Here is a 23,635-nt window from a genome sequence, read left to right as displayed (position 1 = left end):
TCGGCACCCCTAGTATGTGTGAGACAACTGGCAGACGCCCAAGGGAGTCTTGCGAATGGTTACTTACCACGCTTCGAGGTGAACGCCTTTGTGACGCCCCCAGCACACGGCCACACCAGACGATCTGATTAATGTACGACCCAGATGGCATGAAGTTCGGAACGTAGCACACCCCCCCAGCGTTTGTCACTCCCCCAGCGTGCCCCTTGATGCGGCGCAGTTGCGTAATTGGCGCTTCACATGGCATGAAGGGCGGACACACGCCCACAGCGCGGACACACGCCCACAGCGTTTGTCATGGCCCCAGCGTGTCACGCCCCTAGCGTGCCCCTTGATGCGGCGCAATTACGACTCAAATGGCATGAAGGGCAGCACGTACCACACGCCCCCAGCGTTTGTCACGCCCCCAGCACACGCCCACAGCAGAACGCAGACACGCCCACAAGGGACTACTTTGCTGGCACGGTTCTTTTACCTTTTAAATGTATATGGTGGCCGTCTGCATAGCCTATGTCCTTCTGCTGCAACTGCCCTTTCCAACGCTGTATTGGGTGTTGTGATTGGTGCTGTGGTTACTCAGATTACCCACCTCAAAGGTTTGGGCTCTCTCTTTATAATATTAGTATGGATAGGGAATGACTTCGGCTTGGAGGCATGCAACTTCTTTCTACAAGAGCGGAATTTAGAGTACAAAGAACACAACAACATGCTTAGACAAATGATTGAAATTTGCCTGAATAAAAAACATCTTCTTCTTCCGCGATGAAGTGTATCGTCACAGAAATGGAACCACAATGGGGTTTTCTTTTAGCCCCAGTTATGCGTGTTTAGCGATGGGATACCGGGAGAGAGAAGTTGCATGGAACACGGAAAATGACAGATTTCTAAATAAAGTCATACGTGGAAACGGTTTATTGACGATCTGCTGATCATATGGGATGGGACAGCAGAGGATTTCCAAGATTATTTTGAAGTGATGAACAACAGTGTGACCCAATTAAAATTCACATATGAAATAAGCAAAGAACGGGTTATTTTCTTGGATACAGAAATCTACATAAAAAACAATCAGATCCATACAACTTTGCACAGAAAAAACAGCTACCAACGCAACGTTGGAGGCATCCAGTTTCCATCAAGAGTCACTTGTCTCAAGTATCCCCTACGGGGAATTTCTGAGGATTAGGCGAATATGTAGTGAAGAAACTGAATGGTCGAAACATGGAGCACATACAGCGGAACGCTTTGGAAAAAGAAAATACAGTAAGAAGATAGTGCAAAAATGCTGGGAAAGAACAAATAACAAATCCAGAGATGATTGTCAAGCGCAAAACAGAAAAAAGTGACATCTGAAAAGGAACCAATCCATCTGATAATGGATTACTCACTAGAAAGTAAACAGATAGTGGGGATCCTAAGAAGAAACTGGAAAATTCTGCAATTGGATGAGACAGTGAAAGCAGTAGTGGGTAAACATCCAACAGTGACATATAGAAGAGTCAGGAATCTCAAGGACCATCTGATTCATAGTCACTTCAAACCAAAAAAGAAAGAAGGAACGTGGCTTAAGACAAAAGGGTTTGTGAAATGCCATATGTGCAAAGCCTGCCAAATCGCTAAACCTACAAAAGAGATAAAAATGAGGGACAACAGAGTTTGTGAAATCCGTCAACTGATATTGTGCAAAACTCAATTCACAGTGTATATAGTGGAGTGTTCATGTCCACTGATGTATGTGGGAAGCACCACCTGTGAGTTAAAAAAACGGATTTTGGAGCACATAAGGGCCACAGTTCATAAAGATCGAGCAAATGCAGTGGCAATGTACATGGAGCGTCACCATGAGGGTGACTGGAAACAATTACGATTCTATGGCATCGATACTGTTCCAAAAAAGGAAAGAGGTGGTGACCGAGAAAAACAGCTACAGATGAAGGAGTCACGCTACATCTTAAAATTAAGAACAATGCACCCGTTCGGTCTCAATCAGTCAGAGGAACTTTACATCCACTTATGACAGAAAAAAAGCAGAAATCATAAAAAGAGTAGGAAAAAACAAAATGAGAACATGAGAGCTTTGTTTCCACGTAGAAGAAGAAAAAACAAAAAATCAAAACTAAGTAGAAAAGAAAGCAGCAAACTCACCAAATACAAATATAACAAGAAAAAGAAGATAACAAAGGAATCTCAAATGACATTTTATTTATTTATTTATTTATTTAGAGTTTTGTATAGCGCGAACAAGACCCTTGGGTATCAGAGCGCTTCACATTACATGAGGTAGTTCTAATCTGTATCGTAGTAGCAACTTTCACAACATTAGGAGGTAGGTATATATATGGCACATAAAATATAAGAGCAAATTTCTACAGGAATATAGATTATATCAACATAAGTACGAACCATGACTTAATACATAGCACAATATAAAGTGTAACTGAATCCGACGATCCTGAATGTTTATTTTCTGAGTCTGTTTCAATTCCTGCCAATGCGCATGCCTTCTGTCTTCCTATATTCTGACTATGGAAGGAATTTACTCATTAGGAAGATCTTAGTTTCCCTCTTAAAGGATATAGTGTTTTCAATCTTTCTAATGTTAGAAGGAAGTGAATTCCAGATTCTAGGTGCTGCTCCTGAGAAAGCTCTGTCGTAAGTTTTCTTCTTCCGGAAGATGGCAGGTCTCAACATAAGCTCCTTTGTGCTCCTGGCTGGTCTGTTCCCTCCAGATAGTTTAATTTTCTGAGCAAGGTAGTTGGGTGTCTTGTGGTGGAGTGCCTTATGAGTTATGCATGCTATTTTTAGCTGGATTCTGGCTTCGTATGGCAACCAATTTAATGCCTTCAAGTGTGGCGAAATGTGGTCAAATTTCCTTGATCCAGTGATTAGTCTTGCCGCCGCATTGAGACATGCCTTCAGGGGTGCTGTTGAAATTTTTGGAAGCCCCGCTAGCGTCGTACATCCATATTCAATCCTCGCGATAACAAGAGCCTGAACTGCCAGTTTGAGGTCTGCTTTGGATATGAATGGTTTCACTTTTCTGATGTAGTTCAGATGGTAGCGGGCGCTTTTTGCCATTGTGTTGATATGGGATTTCATGTTTAAATTCTCATCTAGTGTGATTCCTAGTGATTTCGCTGAGCCCACTAGGGTAGGGGTGCAATTTAATGCTGTAATCATGTTGGTCCATTCCTTCACTTGTGTGTGTATCATTGAGAAAACGAAGGCAGAGAATGAATGCTCAAAGGGGACACATTGGCAATGAACACACACTGAAGGGTCACATTTGCGCAAAATCAATCAGTGGACACTGATAGAGAAGAGAAGCATGAGATAAAGTGGAACAAACTTTGACAACTTCTTCCATGAACATAGAATGTGAAGTGAATTTGCTTGCTGCAAAATGACTGATAAAGTTATCAAAAACATAAGACTGTAATTAATGATGGTTATGGAATTGTTTTGATTTATTATTTTCGTTATAGCATTTCATTTTGTGTAAAACTTCACTTAAATGCATGATTTTACAAGTATAAAACAAAAAAACACATCCTCCATAAGGCTTAGGGGCCACGAAAATACCAAACAGGAAATTATGGGGCATATTATCAAGGGGGTTTATCTCCGCTTTTTTGGCTTTAAAAGCCAAGAAAGCGGAGATAAAATTATCTCCCTATTACCTAGCTGTCGCTAACACCAGTTAGCATCAGCTAGTAGGAGATAGCGACCATCTTGAGCCCCACTTTGCATGTCAGTGATATTTATCACTAATGACATGCAAAGTGGGCGTGCCAAGATGTTAGCGACTAGAAACAGTCGCTAACATCGCTATCTCCTATTACCAACTTTTGGAGATATTCGCGCTAAGCGCGAATATCTCCAAAAACTAACACCTGCCCTGAGCAGTTCTTAGCCATGTTATCCAATGGGAGGTGGATAACATGGCTAAGAGCATTAGCTCGGTAATGCATGAATATTGCTGACTTTTCAGCGATATTCATGCATTGCGGCCGTTTTTTATCGAATTTGCGATAAACCTTGATAATAGCAAGGTTTATCTGCGATAATTTCTGACGATGCTTAGCGTTAAAAAATTCGTTGCTAAGCATCGTTAGCGATAAATATCGCTTAACGTTGGTAATATGCCCCTATGTCATGGTAATTTTTAATTTAATCATGGAGTTGGTCAGAAGCCAGGTTGATCGTGAACAAGGGTTGAGGCAGCCTGAAACGCGTGGATCTGTGCCTGCCGGCTTGAAAAAGTCCTCATGATTTAAAGGATGGCAATAAAAATGGAAAAATAAAGTACGCGAGTTCGTCCCCGCGTTTCTTTTCATCACGGAAAGAGTTGGTATGGATTTTTAAAGCGGCGTGGTTCTGCCGCAGGGGTTAACGAACCGGCACCAAGAGCGCTGCAGTTCCTGGCAAAAGGAACCAAGGGAACGTGATATATATATATATATATATATATATATATATATATATATATATATATCACCATTCCACACCTTTTCACGAAGATCCAGTGAAGAGACCAACAACAGGGGAACCATGGAAAACAGCTTTTATTCCACAGGCAAAGGCGAGTAAGAGTCCCACAAACCCGCATTAGGCGAATGCATTTCGGCGTGTTTTTCCGCCTTCTTCAGCGCCAGGGGTGTGAATAGTTCAGGGAGGGTCGTGCTTCTTAGATAAAATATCTGCCCCCGCCTGATAGGTTGCTCTGCGCACCACTCCTTAAAGGTATATACCATGCGCATACATCCTTGGTAGGACGTTAATGGATCAAACGCCTACCAGTCCCAGCATGCATTGTCCATGTTTGTATCCGGAAGGTCGTTGCGTGGAGCGGTGCACATATTAGCCGTGGGGCGTCCTCCTTTACCCATGCATATATGTATGTATGTATGTATGTATGTATATATATATATATATATATATATATATTACCTACTGGCGGTCGCCAGTAGGTATATATAGTTAGGATTTTTTCTCTATGGGATTTTTGAAAATTCTATGTCTAATAACTTTGGCGTTTGTGGACGGAATTGGCTGAAATTTTCAGGAAAATGGCACATTTTGTTTCTGAGCATCCCTTGAAAATTTGGGGGGGGTTCGTCAAGGGGGGGCCGAGAAAAAAGGGGGGTCCCAAAACGTGTTTTTAACATTGAGTTTTCCATAGGGCGGTTGGCCTCACTTTTAGCCCGAACGGCTGAATGGATTTGCACGAAACTTGGCAAAATTGTAGGGACTGGTAGCCCGATGTGCCTTTTGTAGGTCTCAATATATGTGCTACAGTGGATTTTGAGAAATTAACGTTTAAAAAAAGATATATATCTGTAACAGCGGACCGGGCAGCGCTCCAGGACGCGTACTTTTCGCGCAACGGAGCTTTGTGAAGCGAAGCTGATTGGTTCTCCGGCGTCTGTCAACATTCCAAACAGTCCGTAGCGGCCGCCATCTTGTCTCTCGGTAGGATCGAGAGACAAGAGGAGGCCAAAGCGAAGGGGCAAATGACCATAAGGGGGAATAGTAGATCCTCGCTGACCCCCTAGGTTTGATGTGGAGGTTTTAAAAGGGCCCCGCGGGGCAAAAAAAAAAAATAATAATAATAATCGAACGGCTGAATGGATTTTCACGAAACTTGGTAAAATATTAGGGACTGGTAGCCCGATGTGCCTTTGCTAGGTCTCAATATATGTGCTCTAGTGGATTTTGAGAAATTAACGTTCAAAAAAAGATATATATCTGTAACAGCGCTCCGCTTCGCGTAACGGAGGTTTGCGAAGCTGATTGGTCATTCTGTCACTGGGCTACAGTTGGGCTACATCTGGCTGATATTTGGGCTACATTTGTTTTTTTTGTCTCTGGCGGCCATCTTTGGGCTACATTGGGCTACATTGGGCTTCATTGGGCTTCATTGGGCTACATTGGGCTACATTTGGGCTCCAACATATATATAGGCCAATGTAGCCCAATATATATTTTTCAAAGTTAATTTTCGTAAAAACCACTGGAGCATATATCTTGAGACATAGCAAAGGCACATCGGGCTACCAGTCCCTACAATTTTGCCAAGTTTCGTGGAAATCCATTCAGCCGTTCGAGCTAAAAGTGAGTCCAACCGCCCTATGGAAATGAAGGAAATGAATGGGTAATTTGTAATTAGCAAATAGCTAATCGCAAACTAGGAATGGTAAAGAATCGCTATTTATTCCTTAAAGTTCGCTATTTAGGAAATGCAAAAAACTTTGATGATACATATGGCGGTTCATCTCGAACAAGATAAGAAGCATAGGGATAGATTTATGATGACTGGCGCATCACCAGGGATGTGTTAGTCATTCTGTGCCGCTGTTCGGTCACCTATGGTGTGCTGCATTTACAATGCGGCGCATCATGGGGCAAAAACAGCACAGATGCGTGATGTAACTGTGCCGTAAAGGTGGCGCATTGCTGGAGTTGTATCGCAAGTGTGATGAAGCTCCAGGAAGGGTCGGGGGTGCCCCTGTTGCAGGGTTTCTGTTCTCACACAGAACTGTGGACAGAGGATTGGAACCTCGGCGAATTAGGGTGCCCCAAAACTCACCTTAGTACTCAAAAACCCCTTAGCAAGCTAGGTACAGTGTCACATTGGATATAACAAACTCTCAATGTTTAGACAATCCAGAATATGAACTTATAGTACCTCAGGATACGTGGAACTCATGAACAGTCGGTCGTTATATATTTCTTAGAAACCAGAACATGGAGTTAAGAAGAACACATGTGTATTTGAAATGTTTATTTACTAATGCCGTCTTCTCAGGCGTAGTATCTTAGATATTACAAGTACACATATTATCAGTAGCAAAATTACCAGCATAGTTACTAGTACATAAAAAGCGAATGGTGACAGTATGTTAACATGCTGTAAATGAATAAGAGTTATCAACACTTATAAGCAGCCACGGGCCGTGGAGGGAGTTACGGTGGGGCAGGGAGGCGGGGAGGGGGAGGGGCAGGGTGGAGAGGGCTCCACCCTGCCCCTCCCCCTCCCCGCCTCCCTGCCCCATCGTAACTCCCTCCACGGCCCGCGGCTGCTTATATCTCACCCTCCCTAATACACATATTATATTATTTGCTAAGAAGGTCTCTTTGTGTTGGTTTAGGGCGTGCCCATACTTTAGTGTCTTAGATTTGAAGGAATCACATCAGCATACACCAGCTCTCTCTTCATGTGAACCGCATCAAGTGTTGTGTATGTGTGTTCGGCAAAGCAATATAAAACCCGCCTCATGCCCAGAATTGGCAGAAGCTGCACTTATGTTATGAGTATGAAGTCGTGGAGATCAGACCTCATAACAATTCTGTATCGTGTTGTTCTTGAAACTTCAGCAGTCGCTGTACAGATATAGTTTAACAAGTAAAGCAGATAGTAGAGCAATAACATATTATTCTCATGTAAATCACGATGAACTATTAGGTTGAAAGCTAAAGCAACAACTAAGTGTCGTGTGCAGAAGTTGCAAAAAAGGAAAAATGGCGTTTAAACCGGTAATGAGCCCATGCTAACTTAACACGGTGTAAAGATATCCAGGACCTAGATGACACCTCCCCATGATCCGGAAACGAACTGAATAAGATAATAGAAGTGCCATCTCATGAGAGCAGATTGCAACTTTATATGTGGACGGTCCGCAAGGTAAAATATTAAAAACTAGGAAAATTTAATGCTAAAGAAAAATAAAACAGCCAAGTACTTTATCGAGTCTTAAGCCAATAGGCAAGCTAAATAATAAAAACTTGACAAATAAGTCAATGAATTGTCAATGAAATGCTAGTACTCAGCATATCAAAAATGAAAAAGGTCTATGACATAACTGTGTATGCAAAATAAGCTGCAACAGCCTCCAATAGGAAGTCACCGTCTTCATCCGAAAAGAGTTCAGCCATCCAATTTAAAAGCGGAAAAGAACATACGTGCTCTCCCAGCACCGGATCCTCTATCACCATCAGAGGACAGCTCGGTGGGTTTTCAAGAAAGCTCTGTTCCAAGAAAGACTGTGTTGCCGCCAGTAAATTCCAGGGACCAATTAGTCCATGCATCAATGCCACAGCCATAATCCTTTCGCCAGGACAAACCAACTCGTGAGTAATGATAGGAGTCATCAGCTGATTAAAGTCGACGTCAGGAGAAACCGGTCCGCAGAGACACAAATCAATGGCCCAATCGAAATCACAGGTCAGGCAGTGAAATACAGGCTGGACACAGGTGAAGTAGGAGAATCGAAAAGATAATCCATATGCCGTGCTTAATATCGCCAACGGCATTGTGCCATAATATTCTAGCATGCGATTGCGGAACAGTGTCAGCAGCTGCAGGGCGGGAGGTTGCATAGGAGGGACATCCACATTTAAAAATGTAAAAAAGCACAAGAGCGTCCGCTGGTAATGCAAGTAAAAATGGCAATCCACGAAGCAGAGTGGAAAAAATAGAATGAAAGAAAGCAGGGATGACTCCAAAGATTTTTTCAAATGAAGTCACGAGACCACTGGTAACAACTTTAAAAAAGTGCGCCAGGGCCTTTGTGGAGGACGCGTTAGAGATAGTCCGAACCATCTTGCTGAAATGGAAAGGCAAATCTGAATTGAAAAGGGTCTGCACCTCTGTACGGGTGTTCGCTATGTGAAGCACGAAAGTTTCACGGGCCGAACTCAAGGCCACCTCTCTCTGAGACAAAAGAGCTCTTATTCTTGCCATGCCGTTGAAATCTGCTCCCAAGGTTGGTATTTGTGGCGAGATTGAAAACTCCCTATGTTCATGTGTGGGAGGAAATAGAACATTTCTGCAGCAAATAACCCGTTCACTTACTGTTACGATAAAAGGAATACTTTTAATTAACCCAGAACAATCTTCATTATTGAGCATCAAATAACTACCATTTTCCAACAACTTGAACGTGGGGATGATAGCAGGAACTGGCGTGCCTTGCAACACGCAAGCCATATTTGGTCGGTGTTTGTTGCATGAACCGTGTAACTGTATGTGCCTACACATTAGTGAATGATCTGGCGTCTCAGTGCATTCCTCTCCATTCAGATAAACTTCTTGATCATCTTTGAAACATCTGTATGTGTATGGAAGCGACCAGACCTCATGAAGAAAAGCACTACCTAAAGGTTCATAACGACCTATTGGTATATATTTCATACAATTTGAAAACTTATATAAAGCAAAAGGCAGCGTTATTAAACCGTGGATAAGGCACGTTGCCAAAAAACCCACAATCCTCTGCTGATGATGTCACTGAGCATGTCATGAATGATGTAATATGTGACATCATCAGCAGTGGATTACGGGTAATAGTATCTCTAGTTTACTCCCCTATAGCTGTCTTTCTTTTAACATAAGTGTCTGTTTCCTTCCCTTATACTTACTGTTTTTGGTTCGCTTCCGGTTCGCGTACCGGCGAGCGAACTGGGAAGCGAACTAAGAGAAATAGAGGTTGGCACAGTTCCAAATATTGTACCAATTTTTTAATAACGGGGAGGTAGTTCTGAAAAGAACTTTTTTTTTAATTGTTTTTGTTGTTTTATATTTTTTTTATTATTTTTCGGAACATTTTTTTACTTTTTTGGAATTTTTCTGAACAGTTTTATATTTTTTTGGGTTTTTCTTGGAGGGGGCAATGAAAACGATTCATTGTAAAGGGCTCAACAGGAGCAACAAAACAAAAAAAAAGTATTTATTATTTTGGGCGTTTCGTACAAACTTGCATATGATAGTCAATAGCTCTGTTGATCAGAGTGATGCTTTTTTCTCCGTAGCAAATGAATCCATCGCAAAATACGCAGATGTGTTTTACTTCACCAAATCTCATTTGTATATTTGGCACCATCTCCCTGCCCTCTGGTCCCGTTACTTCCGGTACAACAGATCTTCTGGCCATAATAGGGAGATTATCTAGGTCGTTCCGAAACTGTGCAGCACTGTAGTTGTTAGGATGCCACCTAGTCATATGGCGATGCATTGTGTAGTTTCCGAAACTGTATTTTTTCTCGGTTCCTCTGGACAGTCTATCTTGACATATAAGGCAAGTTACGTATCTTGCATTTACTTTTTTCTGACCTTTGGGAATTTTAAAAAATTGCCAAATGAAGTTTTCTTTCCGGTGAGACGTCCTGGGCTCCTCAGGCAAAAACTGCCTCTCTTCGTGCTCGTCGTTCTGTTCCTCTTCTTCCTCTTCTTGTTGAATTATAACTTGAGCAGGTGGTCCACTCTTCCTTGGATGTGGTGGAGGTGGTGGGGAAGCACCAGCTGAAGCTACTAAAGAAGCCATTGCTCAGTGATCACAAAGGGTCTTTCTCTCACAATGATGAAAGTCAGAGTGAGGAAAGAAGGAGGGATTTTCATCATTTGGGAAAAACAAGAGTTCTCAACCAATGAAAAGTGTTCATTTTAGATTATATGACCTAGTCTTACATCATTAGGAAACCAAAAGTGAAATGAACCAATGAAAAGTGTTATTACCAAGTCACATGACCTGCTGTGTTTACGTTAAGCGCTTTGCAGGGCCTCCCGGTTTGCTTCCAGAAACCTGCGCTTTGCGACTCGCTTCGCGTACCAGTTCGCTAACGTAGCACGTCATATGACGTATCACGCGACAACGTGAAACGTCATGCGGACGGGAGGCGTCACGATGTTGTTTTCTAACGCGGCAGTTGCGGTAAAGAAACGTTTACCGGCTCGCGGTCTATTTCGCGGCATCAAGGTCAGCTAACGGGAAGCTTCCCGATTCGCGAAGCGGGAACGAAGAAAAAAAAATATAAAAAAAAAAAATTATTCATAAACATATAAAATATATTTTTGGATTTAAAGAAGAATATATTTTACAGCTACAGATATTAGCTGTTAAAAAACCAATGAAATTCACTGAAAAAACCATAGGTTATAGACCATATATAGTTAGGAATTAGCATTTACAAAACCTTGAAAATTCACTGAAAAAACCATAGGTTATAGACCATATATAGTTAGGAATTAGCATTTAGAAAACCTTATTTTACTCACACAAAACCATTGAAATTCCATATATAGTTAGTTGCACTAACTATATATCGCGCACCCGCAATCCACTGCTGATGATGTCACATATTACATCATTCATGACATGGTCAGTGACATCACTGATGACATCACTGATGACATCTCAAATGACATCACTGATGACATCACTGATGACATCTGATTTGACATCAATGACCACATCACTGATGATATCATTCATGTGACAATACAATGCATCTCCTCACATTTTAATATAACCTCTGATTCACCCAGTGTTAAATACAGAGTATAATTTTTGAAACCATTGACACACCAATACTAGTTACTACATACGCACTCACTGATTGCTATGTCTACACACACATTCACTCATTCACCCATACAATCATTCATACATACAATCACTCATCTTTACAACACTATCATATGCACTCATACACCTATACAGACACTCACAGTCTGCCACTCATCCATGGAGTTACTCACACACGTAGTCAGTCCTGTTAAAGAATCAATGACACTTCCATTTTCTTGTCTATACAGTTAAACATAGAGCACCTTACATTTTCAAACATATACTAACACATACTTACTTTCTTATAGAATCATTGATACAAGTACACATTGATCTGCACAGAGTCACACACCTCCCAGCCAGCCAGCCACACACACACTCAGTCTCCCATACAAATACTTGGACAATCAATCAGTAACCCATATAGTTAATCATATAGCTACTGATCAACACATGCAGCAGTTTACAGAACAACAGACATCATGATGCACAAATTAAGACAGTTTAGTCACTAACCCATGCACTCAGTGAGACACATTTAATCACTCACTCATACATTCAGTCATGCACCTACTAAATCCTTTGTCCAGACACTTATACTTCCACTCATTCTTCAATATGTAAGACACATTTTAACTTTACAGAAACACACAGTCACTGGATGATGTCATCAGTGATGTCATCAGTGATGTCATTTGAGATGTCATCAGTGATGTCATCAGTGATGTCATTTGAGATTTTATCAGTGATGTTATTTGAGATGTCGTCAGTGATGTCATCAGTGATGTCATTTGAGATGTCATCAGTGATGTCATCAGTGATGTCACTGACCATGTCATGAATGATGTAATATGTGACATCATCAGCAGTGGATTGCGGGTGCGCGATATATAGTTAGTGCAACTAACTATATATGGAATTTCAATGGTTTTGTGTGAGTAAAATAAGGTTTTGTAAATGCTAATTCCTAACTATATATGGTCTATAACCTATGGTTTTTTCAGTGAATTTTCAAGGTTTTGTAAATGCTAATTCCTAACTATATATGGTCTATAACCTATGGTTTTTTCAGTGAATATATATATATATATATATATATATATATATATATATATATATATATATATATATTCAACAAAATGCCCTGAAGCATCGGGAGGGCACTTCATAGCGTGCTGCCTATATCGCACTCGACAACACAAAAGTCTATTTTCACTTTCCTTTAAGACACTCACTGCTCTTTCACTTTTTTACGAGCATCTGCTGGCCTACGTCACGCACGTGCTCATGAGGGTGAATTACTGTATTTAAGCCATAGATGTGGGCGGCATTGCTTCGGTTCCCTCCCCATGCAAGGAGCCATCCCCGCGAGTAGCGGTGAGTGTTTATAATGAGCGCCTCTCGTTCTTTGTTGAATAGAGGTTTTGAGCACTGACCAGACTCATCCGCAGCATTCCGCTTAACCACAGCTTATGCCTTTTCTTCCTTCATTTGTAGATTTCACACCGCCGGGCCGCCTGATTGCTGGACAGCATCTCTGAATGTAGCGGCGATTGTGTTTTTGCATTTTAGAGCTCCGAGTCACGGGACGGAACATGTGCTCCTGTACCCGTACATTTAGACAGGCTTTTAATACTGGAATTCTTTTTCTCTTTTGCTTATTTTCAGACTGCACCTAACGGGCTTTTTCAATAACCTGAGGAATCTTACACGTATTTCTTCAGATGGCTTATGGTGCAGTGGTGGTGGTAAACCACATTTATGCGGATTACAGGGTCCTCTATAACACTAGTTTTTTTGTGTTCTGTTTTTCAGATTAATTAAATAAGAGATTGAACCAAGGATTCTGGTTCTGACCAGGCGGATTTGGAAGGGACATGTCAGATTGATTTCCGTTTATAGTAAGTGGTTTTATTACCGCATGTCCCCTTGCCGGCCACCGACCCTACTATTCTGGGTGGTTGTATTTATATGCACATTATTATTACAGGTGCTGATTTTCCACACTCTTGTGTCTGGAGCCTACACACCCTACATTTTCCTACCAGCCTCCCCTGTGGGGCTGTTTATGATAATTTAAGGGATTGATGCCCCTTCCTTATTCTTTATTTTATAATTGTTTTGGTCCTTTTGCGAATTAAGTTATTTTTTCATAATTATTCCCTAGGTACCCCCTCCCCTTTCACTACAGTCCTGAGGAAGACTCCTCCGTAAAAAGAACCTACATTCTTTCGGGGGTCGAAACTTCAACACTTTATATCTTTATATCTTGCCAGTATAATCAACAGTGATTGTTTCACTGTGATATATTTCTTCTCAATCATGGCTACATATTAATCCTTGGATAATGTTATGAAGTTTCTGGCTAAATGATGAGCCACTGTTTCATGTAAATAAGAATATGTGATTTGCACAATACTCTGTTTCCTTATCCCCCGTCACCCTCACTCAAATCACCAAACTTTCCCAACACTTTCTCCCATTTCCCTCTGGGCAATTGCAGCTTTTAAAGTGTTTTTACATTATTGATTTATATAATAATATTTGTTCAGTGTGATTAAATAACACTGTCATACAACGTGTTTTTTTCTGAGTGTGTTTCTTAAACTCTGTTTATATTATGTGTGCTGTTGAATGAACACTTACTGGGACCCTTCTGCATTGTTATGCCTATGTGATGCAGCCTGCCTTCCTGCTCCACTTAATCATTTTCCTGCTGACGCGTTTCAAGGTAAAAACCTCTTCTTCTAGGGCTGCCACAATCTTGGCATCTGATGCTCGCATTGTTTGTTCTCATTTCCGTTCTTCGTTATTAGTATGTCCGCCCCCCCAGTGGGCTTAGTGCAAAGGCTTACAATACTTGATGGGACACGGAGACCCTTATGCGAGAATAATTTGTTCTTTTAGTAAGTCCAAATGTCAATGTTGCATTAAAAAGCTTATTATTTCCTATAGTAGGTGCCGTAGCGTTCAAGTTAGCTAATTAGCATGTAGAGCGCTGTGCCAATCCGTTCTGATAGTTCAAAATGACAGCCTCGCCCAGCCGGTTACAGCTCCTCTCCATGTCCCATCAAGTATTGTCCTTGGAGGAGAAGGCGTTGGGGTTTGTGGACCCCCGTGCCCCCTGACATGGGATCAGGTGGTGTGATATAGATGGCTACATGTGAACATGTCCCCACAACTGCCCTGTCGAGACCGTCCTTACTCCGACGTCTGCAGTGCTGAACAAGGAGTTAAGGAGCTGTGTGGGGGTGGTTTCCACATGTTAATGCATGGACACCATGGATGACACTGCTCACGGACTTGAAGTGGTTAACAGAGCAGTGTCACCCATGGCCTTTGGACTCATGCTCGCCCACCTCTAATGTAAATGGATGAACTTTCTGCAGGCTAGTGCCTCGAAGAGCAGTGTCTGACGTGGCTGACCAGGCCCTGCTGGCCTTTCAATAGAAAAGGCTGCTGCAAAATCGCCCCATCCCTAATGACTAACACTGCACGTCTGGGTACTTTTATGGAACGATTATTAAAACGTAATTTGATGGTGTGTTTTTGTTTTAGGTGAAAAAAAGAATATGCTAATTACACCAGTGCAAATTGCATGAGATTTACAAACGCAGAAAGGGTTGTTGCCTACCCCCATGTGGGTGGCTCTGGCCTGCTCAATCTGTGAATAGATGCACACGTTTATGGAAACATGGCTGTAACTACACAAGCGCTGTAATTGCACAATAGCCTAAGCTTCATATGCAGTAATAGCAGACACCAGTAAGCCGCCTTCCCTTCACCACAGCCCGAACTGTCACGTGGACAAATGTATTTACACGGACTCCGTTTCACAATGACAGTCGTTCAGCAAGCACAGAGCAAAACATCATCCGCATTGTCCAGGAGAACATAAAAAAAAATTCTTCATCACCTAATAAGAGCAATTTTGCTCAGGAACTTGTAAACAACAGGAAACAGGATCATGTCCCGATTAGAACTCCCGTTCAGTAACTGTTGAACATATTAATGCAATAAGATATGGGGCAATTTTTAATGTGTTTAATATTTCAATACTTTACCACACTGCTTTATAAAACGTGCTTTCTCCCTTAGTTCATTTGCTTTAAAATGAACCATTTGTGTATCTTTTTCTTGGGAGGTGGACCCAACCTCGACCCCAAGTTTGTGCATTAAGCTTGCTCGCAACATAAAAGTCAAGCCCAACTTTGTACCCCTACCACTTTCAAATGTCACCAGCCGCCACTGTACCAATCACGATGCTGCTGTCATAATGGTGACTGTTCTAAAATAGAGGGGTTGGGCCTACACTTCAGCTTACTAATGTGAATAATTTCAGCTAAGGCAAAAAAAGCGATGTACATCAGTTCAGTATTACGTTCAGTATATTACTTACCTCAACACTGGATTTGTATTCTCAAGTTACCTATTTCTTTCAAAGGCTTTTTTGTACATCAAACACATTAGATCCCATACACAGAGGTTGTCTGGCCTATTAGGATTTTCTGCGGAGATTATGCCCCAAGTGCAGAGACTTCGCAGTCGTAACTTTAATACACATAAATTACTTTGTAAATTGTGTCCACAATATTTTGTGGATGAGTCTATCTTCCAATACTGTGTATTTTTGACTTTTCTGTCCTTTTTTCCTCCAGCACTTCCTAATGGAATCTTGTACCTCCTCACGTGGATCTGGACTCATTGAGTTCCTGTCAATTCACTTTGTGTTGTGAATCAGCGATCGACTGTGCTCTTTTGAATGACTTTTTCTTGTTTGTTTGTTTGTTGCCCAATTTGGGATTTTGTTTGAGCCCCTTGATGATTAAATGCACCGGAAGGGTTTGTACTTTTTTCAGGTTATCAAGAGGGCAACCAAGATATCACCGTGGCATCCAGCACTTGACAACAGTGTGCAATGTTATGCTGCTCTATTAGTACGTTTCACAGTTTGTTCAAGGGTGAATTTCCGAAACGTTTACTCATTAACTCCACTGACAAAGTCATACCTTGGAAATGTTTTTCTTTTGACATCCCCGGTTTTTGGATCTGGGAACAGTGGTTGCCAAACGATTGCTCACCAAGAGATGGAAGGCACAAGACCCATCTCATGAGCGAGAATGGATACACTCGCTCTACATATGGGCTAGGGCAGAGGGAACCCCCATCAGAAGGGAGGAAACGCTGGGATTGAGGAAGGAGCCAATAGCTGCTCAGTGGGAAGGTCTGCTCCAGACACTTCAGAGGGTTGAGGAAGAGCGTTTAGGGGGATAACCTGAGGGGAGGGACGGAGGTCCAGGACAGGTGCCGGAATCTACAGCTGGGTGCGACTGTGGTGTTCCATGTGTGAGTTGATTAGCATTGCCATCAGCGGAGAGAGTGATAGATGCCATTGCAGGGGAGTAACAGCCAATCTGCAATGCTGTGCTATGTTGCTGTGGAAGCCAGGCTGGGCGGAGGGGTGGGGGATAATGATACTAATGCCGGTCTGAGTTGGGTTTGATACTAATGATACTAATGCCGGTCTGAGTTGGGTTTGTTGGCTGTTAACTGTTTTCATTCTACTACGTCTGTTTTGAAGTCCACACTGAACCAACTGAAAGACTCTACTCATTGGACTACCGAAACTATGCAGTCACCGAAGAGTGATATATCTCATATACGAAATGAGCCGAATGTTGTCTTTACATGTAATCCAGTGCAGCAGACGAGTCATGCATAATTACGAGGCTCAACCTTTGTGTAAGAAAAACATGTTTCTATTGCCATTAAGTGCCACCATGCATAGACAGTGCACGGACTATGATGCCTTTCATGTACTTGTACATTTCAATAAAAACAGATTTAAACAAAAACATCGAATAAGTTTATTATTGTTTGTTGTTGTTAATCACAATTAAAACCAATTATTATATTTGCACTTATAAATATTAGTAGTATGGATAACAATAATAATATAGTATGGTTTGTGTTTCACATTCATCAAATGAATATAAAATGGTGTATTTATAATTTAGGAAGAATTATTCATTGTTATTACATTGTTATGTATTAGTGGCAGTTGTGTGTCATTGGAATGTTATAATTATTATTGTTTTCTCAATATTATAATTGTGTCATAGGATGTTAAACTAGTAATGCAGATATAATAATTCCAGATTTTCAAATTTGCGAAATGTTTGTTGACACAGCAATTTAAAACAGCTGAGGTACTGGTTGTTCGTCAATCGGATTTACCTTAGAAATGCCCCATAATGGTTAAATTATTTAACTCTTCCTCTGCTGTTAGTGCAATGGTATTTAATTCAATTTCATACAGGACATAATTGCACAAAAGCAAGACAACAGTTACCTTGTTCAGGAAAAAACAGAATGTATTTTGTGTAAGGTTTTCACCTGCTCCTTGTAAGAATCATTAGCAGGAAGTGTGACTTGCATATTTCATTTCATTTCTGAGCCACACTTACCACGTCTTCTTTTTCCCAACTTTCTCTTCATTGTCAGCCACCATGACGCTCCTGGGTGGCAATTTGCAGGACCCTGAAATTAGCAAAGATACACCTGTATTACTAGCCTAATATACAGAAATTAGAACAATGCTAAATAAGCACTTTCCATAACGCACTCAACAACCTTAAATCAATTGTTTTTCCTGTTAAGTCACAACACAATATCTTATTGACTACTGATGAATTAGCCAGGTCTACCGGGGTTCAAACCTGTAAATCACGGATTAGACACCGATCTCCATAGCACACGCCCAAGTTGCATCCGTATTATCACAGAGATATTGGCTCACTGAATATTAAATTCCATAATAGCAGTAAAAGATTATTGCACCCTTTTCACTTTTGCTCTACACAATCTTTACTGTAATGAAGGTAGACCTCCCTTTAAATCGGGCAACAAAATGTGCCTTCTAAAATTGTTTTGAAGGACCCATAATAACCCCACCAACCTTCTTGGAGTGTGAGAGACCCAAACCCCCCATCCACATATTCTGTTTGATGTTTAATAGTTGTGCAGACGGCAGGCTCCGCGTTTTAGCAGTGGCCATGATTCCAACTTCTACAACATGTGTCATGTGCTTTCTGGTGCTTTAGATGTGTCATCGTCTGACTTCACTATTGGAGAACACATTGAGGCTGTCACATTACTTTTGTAGGCTAACACTTTCTTTGTGGTTGTTCACAGATGGGCCACCCTTCAAGAGATGGCATCATAATTAATGTCCTGGTTACTTACCGATAATCTTCATTACTCTGAGTCCTGGTCTTTCTGCCAGAAAGGAGAAGTATCTCAAGCATAAGGACTGCTTCCAGGAAGACAGACAAGTAGGTAATGCCTCTTGTAATTCCTGCCTGATGTTGCTGTGTGTGTGTGTGTGTGTGTGTGTGCAGTGAAAGGCTGGCTTTTGGATATGAGATAAGGTAATGGGGAGCTATGTAAACATATTTTATTCCTATAACATCCCCCAGTATCAGTTTTCCATTTTAATTTGTTATGCCCAGTCGATGAAGCAAGAGGTTAACCAATATAGGCCAATTCCTTCAATGTCCATCCATCCACTGAGAATCCTAATAAGCAAGGAGCGATTCACTGTATCAAATGCCTCTCAACAGGAGATATGAGTTGCAAGGAGTCAAAAATGCATCTGCTAACTTAAGCAGGGACATTTCTGTGCTGCAGTCCTGTAGAAATCCAGAATGAAACTCATCAACAACTTTGTTATCTATATGTGGTGTGTAAATTGCTTGCAACACAGTTTCTTTTCATTTTTGCACAGATTGACAGACCTGACAAAATCTCTGGCATTAGAAAACATTTGTTTCAGGAAAGGAGTGACTTTTCCTGTAATTACACAGTCAGGTAACACTACTTGTGAAAAAGAGAGGTTTACTAACTTAGTCCAATGCAGGAAAATGTGTACAGTCACCTGTACCAGTATTCCTGAGAACCAGGTCCTAGAAGGGATTTGTAGACTTAATTTTAGCTGTGATTTTAAATAGATTTTTTCCGAAAGAGGGGTGAATTTAAGACATTTATAGACTTGCCTTATCATAAAATGTATTTGTCCTGATTAGTGTCTTAGAGATTCGGCAGAGAACGTTAGATGGAGCTGATTTTCTGTTTAAAGAACATGACAAACTGTTTGCATTTGGACACTGGTACTTCAAAAACAAGGAGGGCAGAACGTCTGCAGTTTTGAATATATCAAATAGGTGTTAAGGGTGGTTCTTGGTGGTATTAGCGAAGGATTTAACATAAGGTGGCTTTAGCGTTAAATCATTTTCTGGCAGTCCTAGGGGATTTCAAGGTGTTTCCACTTGAAATCCCCTAGGACTTTCCAAAGTTCTCAAATACTTTCTTGAAAGAGATCCTTAAAGATCCAAGGAGTAGAAAGTTTGAGTCTTTCCTTTTGATTTCCTCCAGCACCTCAGACAATCAGTGAATAAAACGAGAGGCGGATGCATTGGCGTCATCTTTAGGAGTGAAGGGAGAGAGGTTATTTAGAGCCTATGCACTGAAATTCTTAAGATCAAGCTTTTTTGTTCCTGGAATTAACTAAGTTCCTCTTTAAGTTTGGCCACACATTTTTATATGTTTATAACCACTGAAAGGGGGATGAAGTAATTATTGTAGCAGTCTCAAGGAACTGAGTCAGATTAGACTCTTTTACGTAAAACTTCAGAGACTCCACAAGATCTTCCCTCACGATCATGCCGCATGATAGAGTAGTTATCAGGGACTAGAATATCTAAAGTGCTATGAGATGCTTCATTAAACTAAGTCTCCGAGCAAATTAGTATGTCAAGAGCAAAATGAAAACCAGTGTCAGTGATATACAGTCTGTATTTATCTGCATATCAACAGTTATATTGCAGCTATCACATTAGATGTGACTGTTTTGTCCAAGGGAGTTTTCTACAGTCTTTACTTTTACCTAAATGAAGTTCTTGTGTTCCATTTTTCTTGTGGAGCAAATTTCAGCAAAGGCCTGTGTTCGTTAATAAGGGGAATGGTCATTTTGGAGACAGGCTGAATTTAATATGGGATTCACGGAGGTAGAATGGTGGCAGGAGAGGTAGAGTCATAGACCTTGAGGAGGTCGCAAATGGTTCTCGAGGTGTGGAAGGAATAATAATGGGCTTGATTTGTAGTGCACAGTAGATGCCACCCACACTTTGAAATAGAGGCTGCAAGAAACTGGAAGAATGACTGACACAGGTGACTTACTTCACCCTGGAGCTTTTCTCACACATTGAAAGTCAAAGGATGACACCAGCTGCTCCAGAGAACTAGCAGGTCCACTAGACCTACTCCATTACCAGAGGGAGGGTATGTATGCTGTCTGCTAATCAAACTGGGGAAGACAGCTTCAATGGTCCTACCTCATTTTCTGGGGCAAATCTGCATGACATTTCTGTTTCTTTTCTTGTGAGCTAAAACACCCTAGTACGGCTCTCACGTATTCGTTTGGCAGTTGCACACCATAAAGCACTTCCTTCCCAGCGGCACCACTAGAATGGATGACTGTGGATAAATGGTGCTTTAAAAGGAAAGCGGACAAATGGGTAAAGCCTGCAGGCTCGTAGAAACCTCCAATGCCTTCTTATAAAATGTATAGTGAAACAAAGAGGAATCTTTGCACATGGTTGGAGTACTGCTGTGTTGAAATTAACAACACATCCTCATTCTACTTTAACACACTTGCAGGTATCAATGGGACCCTTATTCCGGCATGCTGACTTTTCGGTCACCATTTTAAAGCATACTAACGATACCACTGAGAATAGGATCTGCATGAACTGCTGACTCCAGTGAAGGAGCCATGTGGACTTCCCAAATGTCTGTAAATGAGGAGGTTACATACCCTTTTGGAAAACTTGAAACAATGGACCTAACATTTCAAAGAGAAGCTGGCCAAATGCAGTCTAGAGTTTACTTCTTTCCAAATCATCGCCTCTGTAGAACTATTGATAACCAATGATTTTAGAAGCAGGTTAATATTAACCTAATTCACTTGGTCGATGACAACTGTCAGGATTGATATCTTTTATCCAAAGAGAAATAAGAACAGAGCTCTAAAGTGCTAGCATTCCAGTAGGAACTTTACTTTGTGAAGCATGTACACAGCGACAAATTCTGATGAAAAGGTAAAACCATCAATAACCCTGGTGGGTTCCTTCTTCAAACAGCCTACTCATTCTCTGGGAACATGCCCACAGGGACGGCAATGTCCTCTGCATGGTGGGACAGACATGCAGCCCTGCCCGGAATGAGTGCAGCTGTAGATCATCTGGTATCCCGATGTATTTCAGCCCAGCACACGCAACAGTCCTGCATGCGTGCTGAGGCCGCTGCCTTCTAGCTGACCATGAGACCCAGGAGATCCATGGCCTGGTTCTGTTGAGGTGCACCAAGCACACTCGCTGGTCAATATGGGCCTCCCATCCATGTCCTGGGACATATATATTAAGAGGTTGTATTAGCATACTGTTTTCCTGAGTGATAGTACTAAACAGATCTTTTCTCCTGTTAAGGAATGAGTGTGTTGACTTCAGGCCCTACTCAAACAAAGTTAATCTAAGATGTGATGCCCAGAGGCTGCGCTGACATCGTCATATGCGGGTCGCGCGTGTGCTGCATGTATGCTGACTGGTAATGGGACTCCATAGTTATTGTGGGTGTAGGGATGCAGAGACTGCTGGGATCAGTTCGAAATGTCCCTATTATTACACCGCAACCGATGAAGGCAAGACAGCACTGGTGTATTGCTTGAAATCCAGAGAAGAAACACGTAACCTCAGGCACTGAAAATTGGGAAGAAGAAGACATGGATGCTGGAGAAATGCAGCATGACCTTTGTTAACAAAGGTCTACTGACCATCCCTCCCTATACACTACCATTTGGCTGATGGTGCCCCCTTGTCTCTCCCCTGTGTGCTACTTCATAAGGCTGACGACAGCCAGGTGCAGAGTCTTCACGCTTGTTTTAGTACCATCAGTTCGGAGACATCATTGCCACACCTTCTACGAGAGCCAACATCATCAACAAACACTGTGTCTGCTTTGCAGAATGAGATGATAATATTGAAAGGGAACCTCTTCAGTTCAGATAGTTTCAGAACACTGATAGTGGATTCAACAACTCCTATCTGCAAAATGGCTAAACGAGCAGGACCTAAACTTTACCACTTGGTTCCAGCTCAAGGTTTGTCATGACTGAGAGAGGGAGCGCTCTGCAAAGTCCTGTTGTTTGGGTGGTGAGACCAGCTGGGCTTCCCTGCCTCTTTGGTGAAGCCTCTGCATTCCATAAACACTGAGTAAAGGAGGCATGACCACCCACTTGTACCACTGCTGTGAACTGCTCACAGGAGTACTCGCACTGCTGGTGTCTGTAGGCCACGCGTTCAGTACTCCAAAATGCCCAGTATTTGAGGTTAAACAAAAACAAGTGACTTCCAACATTGAGTGTTCCTCTAACGCTAAAGAAAATGGTTATTATTGTTCTTTACACGTTGAAGTCCTGAGAGAACGTTTAGTTGTGGGATACAATTGAACTCAGCTATGGGTTGTAGACCCAGGAATGCTGTTGGAATGCCCTCATGAACTCATACCTGTTCCGTAATCTCGCCAAGGCATATCCAGTGATCATAACCCTGTAGCACCTGAATTAGAAACAATGTACGGTGGACCTTATCTTTGTGTAGTATTTCATACTGGTGTGTTATAAAACTACTATTCTTTTCCTAGAAAGAAAAGCACTGGACTAGACAACATTAAGTGTCTCAGTTGCATAACTGTTTGAGTTCTATTAGATCAGCCCACAGGACATCAGTGGTAAAACGCTCCAGTCATCATAGTTGACACCCGGGAATCCCTGCTTGCCCCGTGGCCCATGAGTGGGTGCTGACAATCAATCAATCAATCACGTGTTTGTTATGCGCGACTACTCACCCGTAAGGGTCCCAAGGCACTTGGGGGCGGGGGGTGCAGGTTCCAGTCCATCAAGAAGGGGGTCTGTCGAAGAGCCAAGTTTTGAGGTTTCTCGTGAAGATGGGGAGTGATGTTGTCTGTCTGAGGTGGAGCGGTAGGGCGTTCCAGGATCTGCCCGCGAGGAAGGAGAAGGAGCGGCCTCCCGATCTGGTCTTTCTGGTGCGTGGGGACCGCGGCGTAGCATAGCTAGGCTGATCGTAGGGTCCTTTGGGGTGCGTGAAATTTGAGTTGGCTGTTTAGGTATGCTGGTCCGGTGTTGTGGAGGGCTTTGTGTGCGTGGGTGAGAATCT

General features: G+C 41.9%; 1 protein-coding gene across 1 annotated transcript in view; it reads right to left on the bottom strand.

Annotated features, from left to right (window-relative positions):
- LOC144754718 (flavin-containing monooxygenase 3-like) overlaps window positions 1-23,635 on the bottom strand; it is a 242,578-nt gene that overhangs the window by 2,909 nt on the left and 216,034 nt on the right. Inside the window, exon 8 of the mRNA XM_078642876.1 lies at window positions 17,813-17,885. Within this exon, the coding sequence (XP_078499002.1) occupies window positions 17,813-17,885 (73 nt within the window). The remainder of the gene's footprint in view (window positions 1-17,812; window positions 17,886-23,635) is intronic.

This window comes from Lissotriton helveticus, chromosome 1_1 (assembly GCF_964261635.1).
Source record: "Lissotriton helveticus chromosome 1_1, aLisHel1.1, whole genome shotgun sequence".
NCBI classification, from domain to species: Eukaryota; Metazoa; Chordata; class Amphibia; order Caudata; family Salamandridae; genus Lissotriton; species Lissotriton helveticus.
The sequence above is the reverse complement of the archived record's forward strand: the minus strand, read 5'-3'. Positions and strand labels throughout refer to the sequence as shown.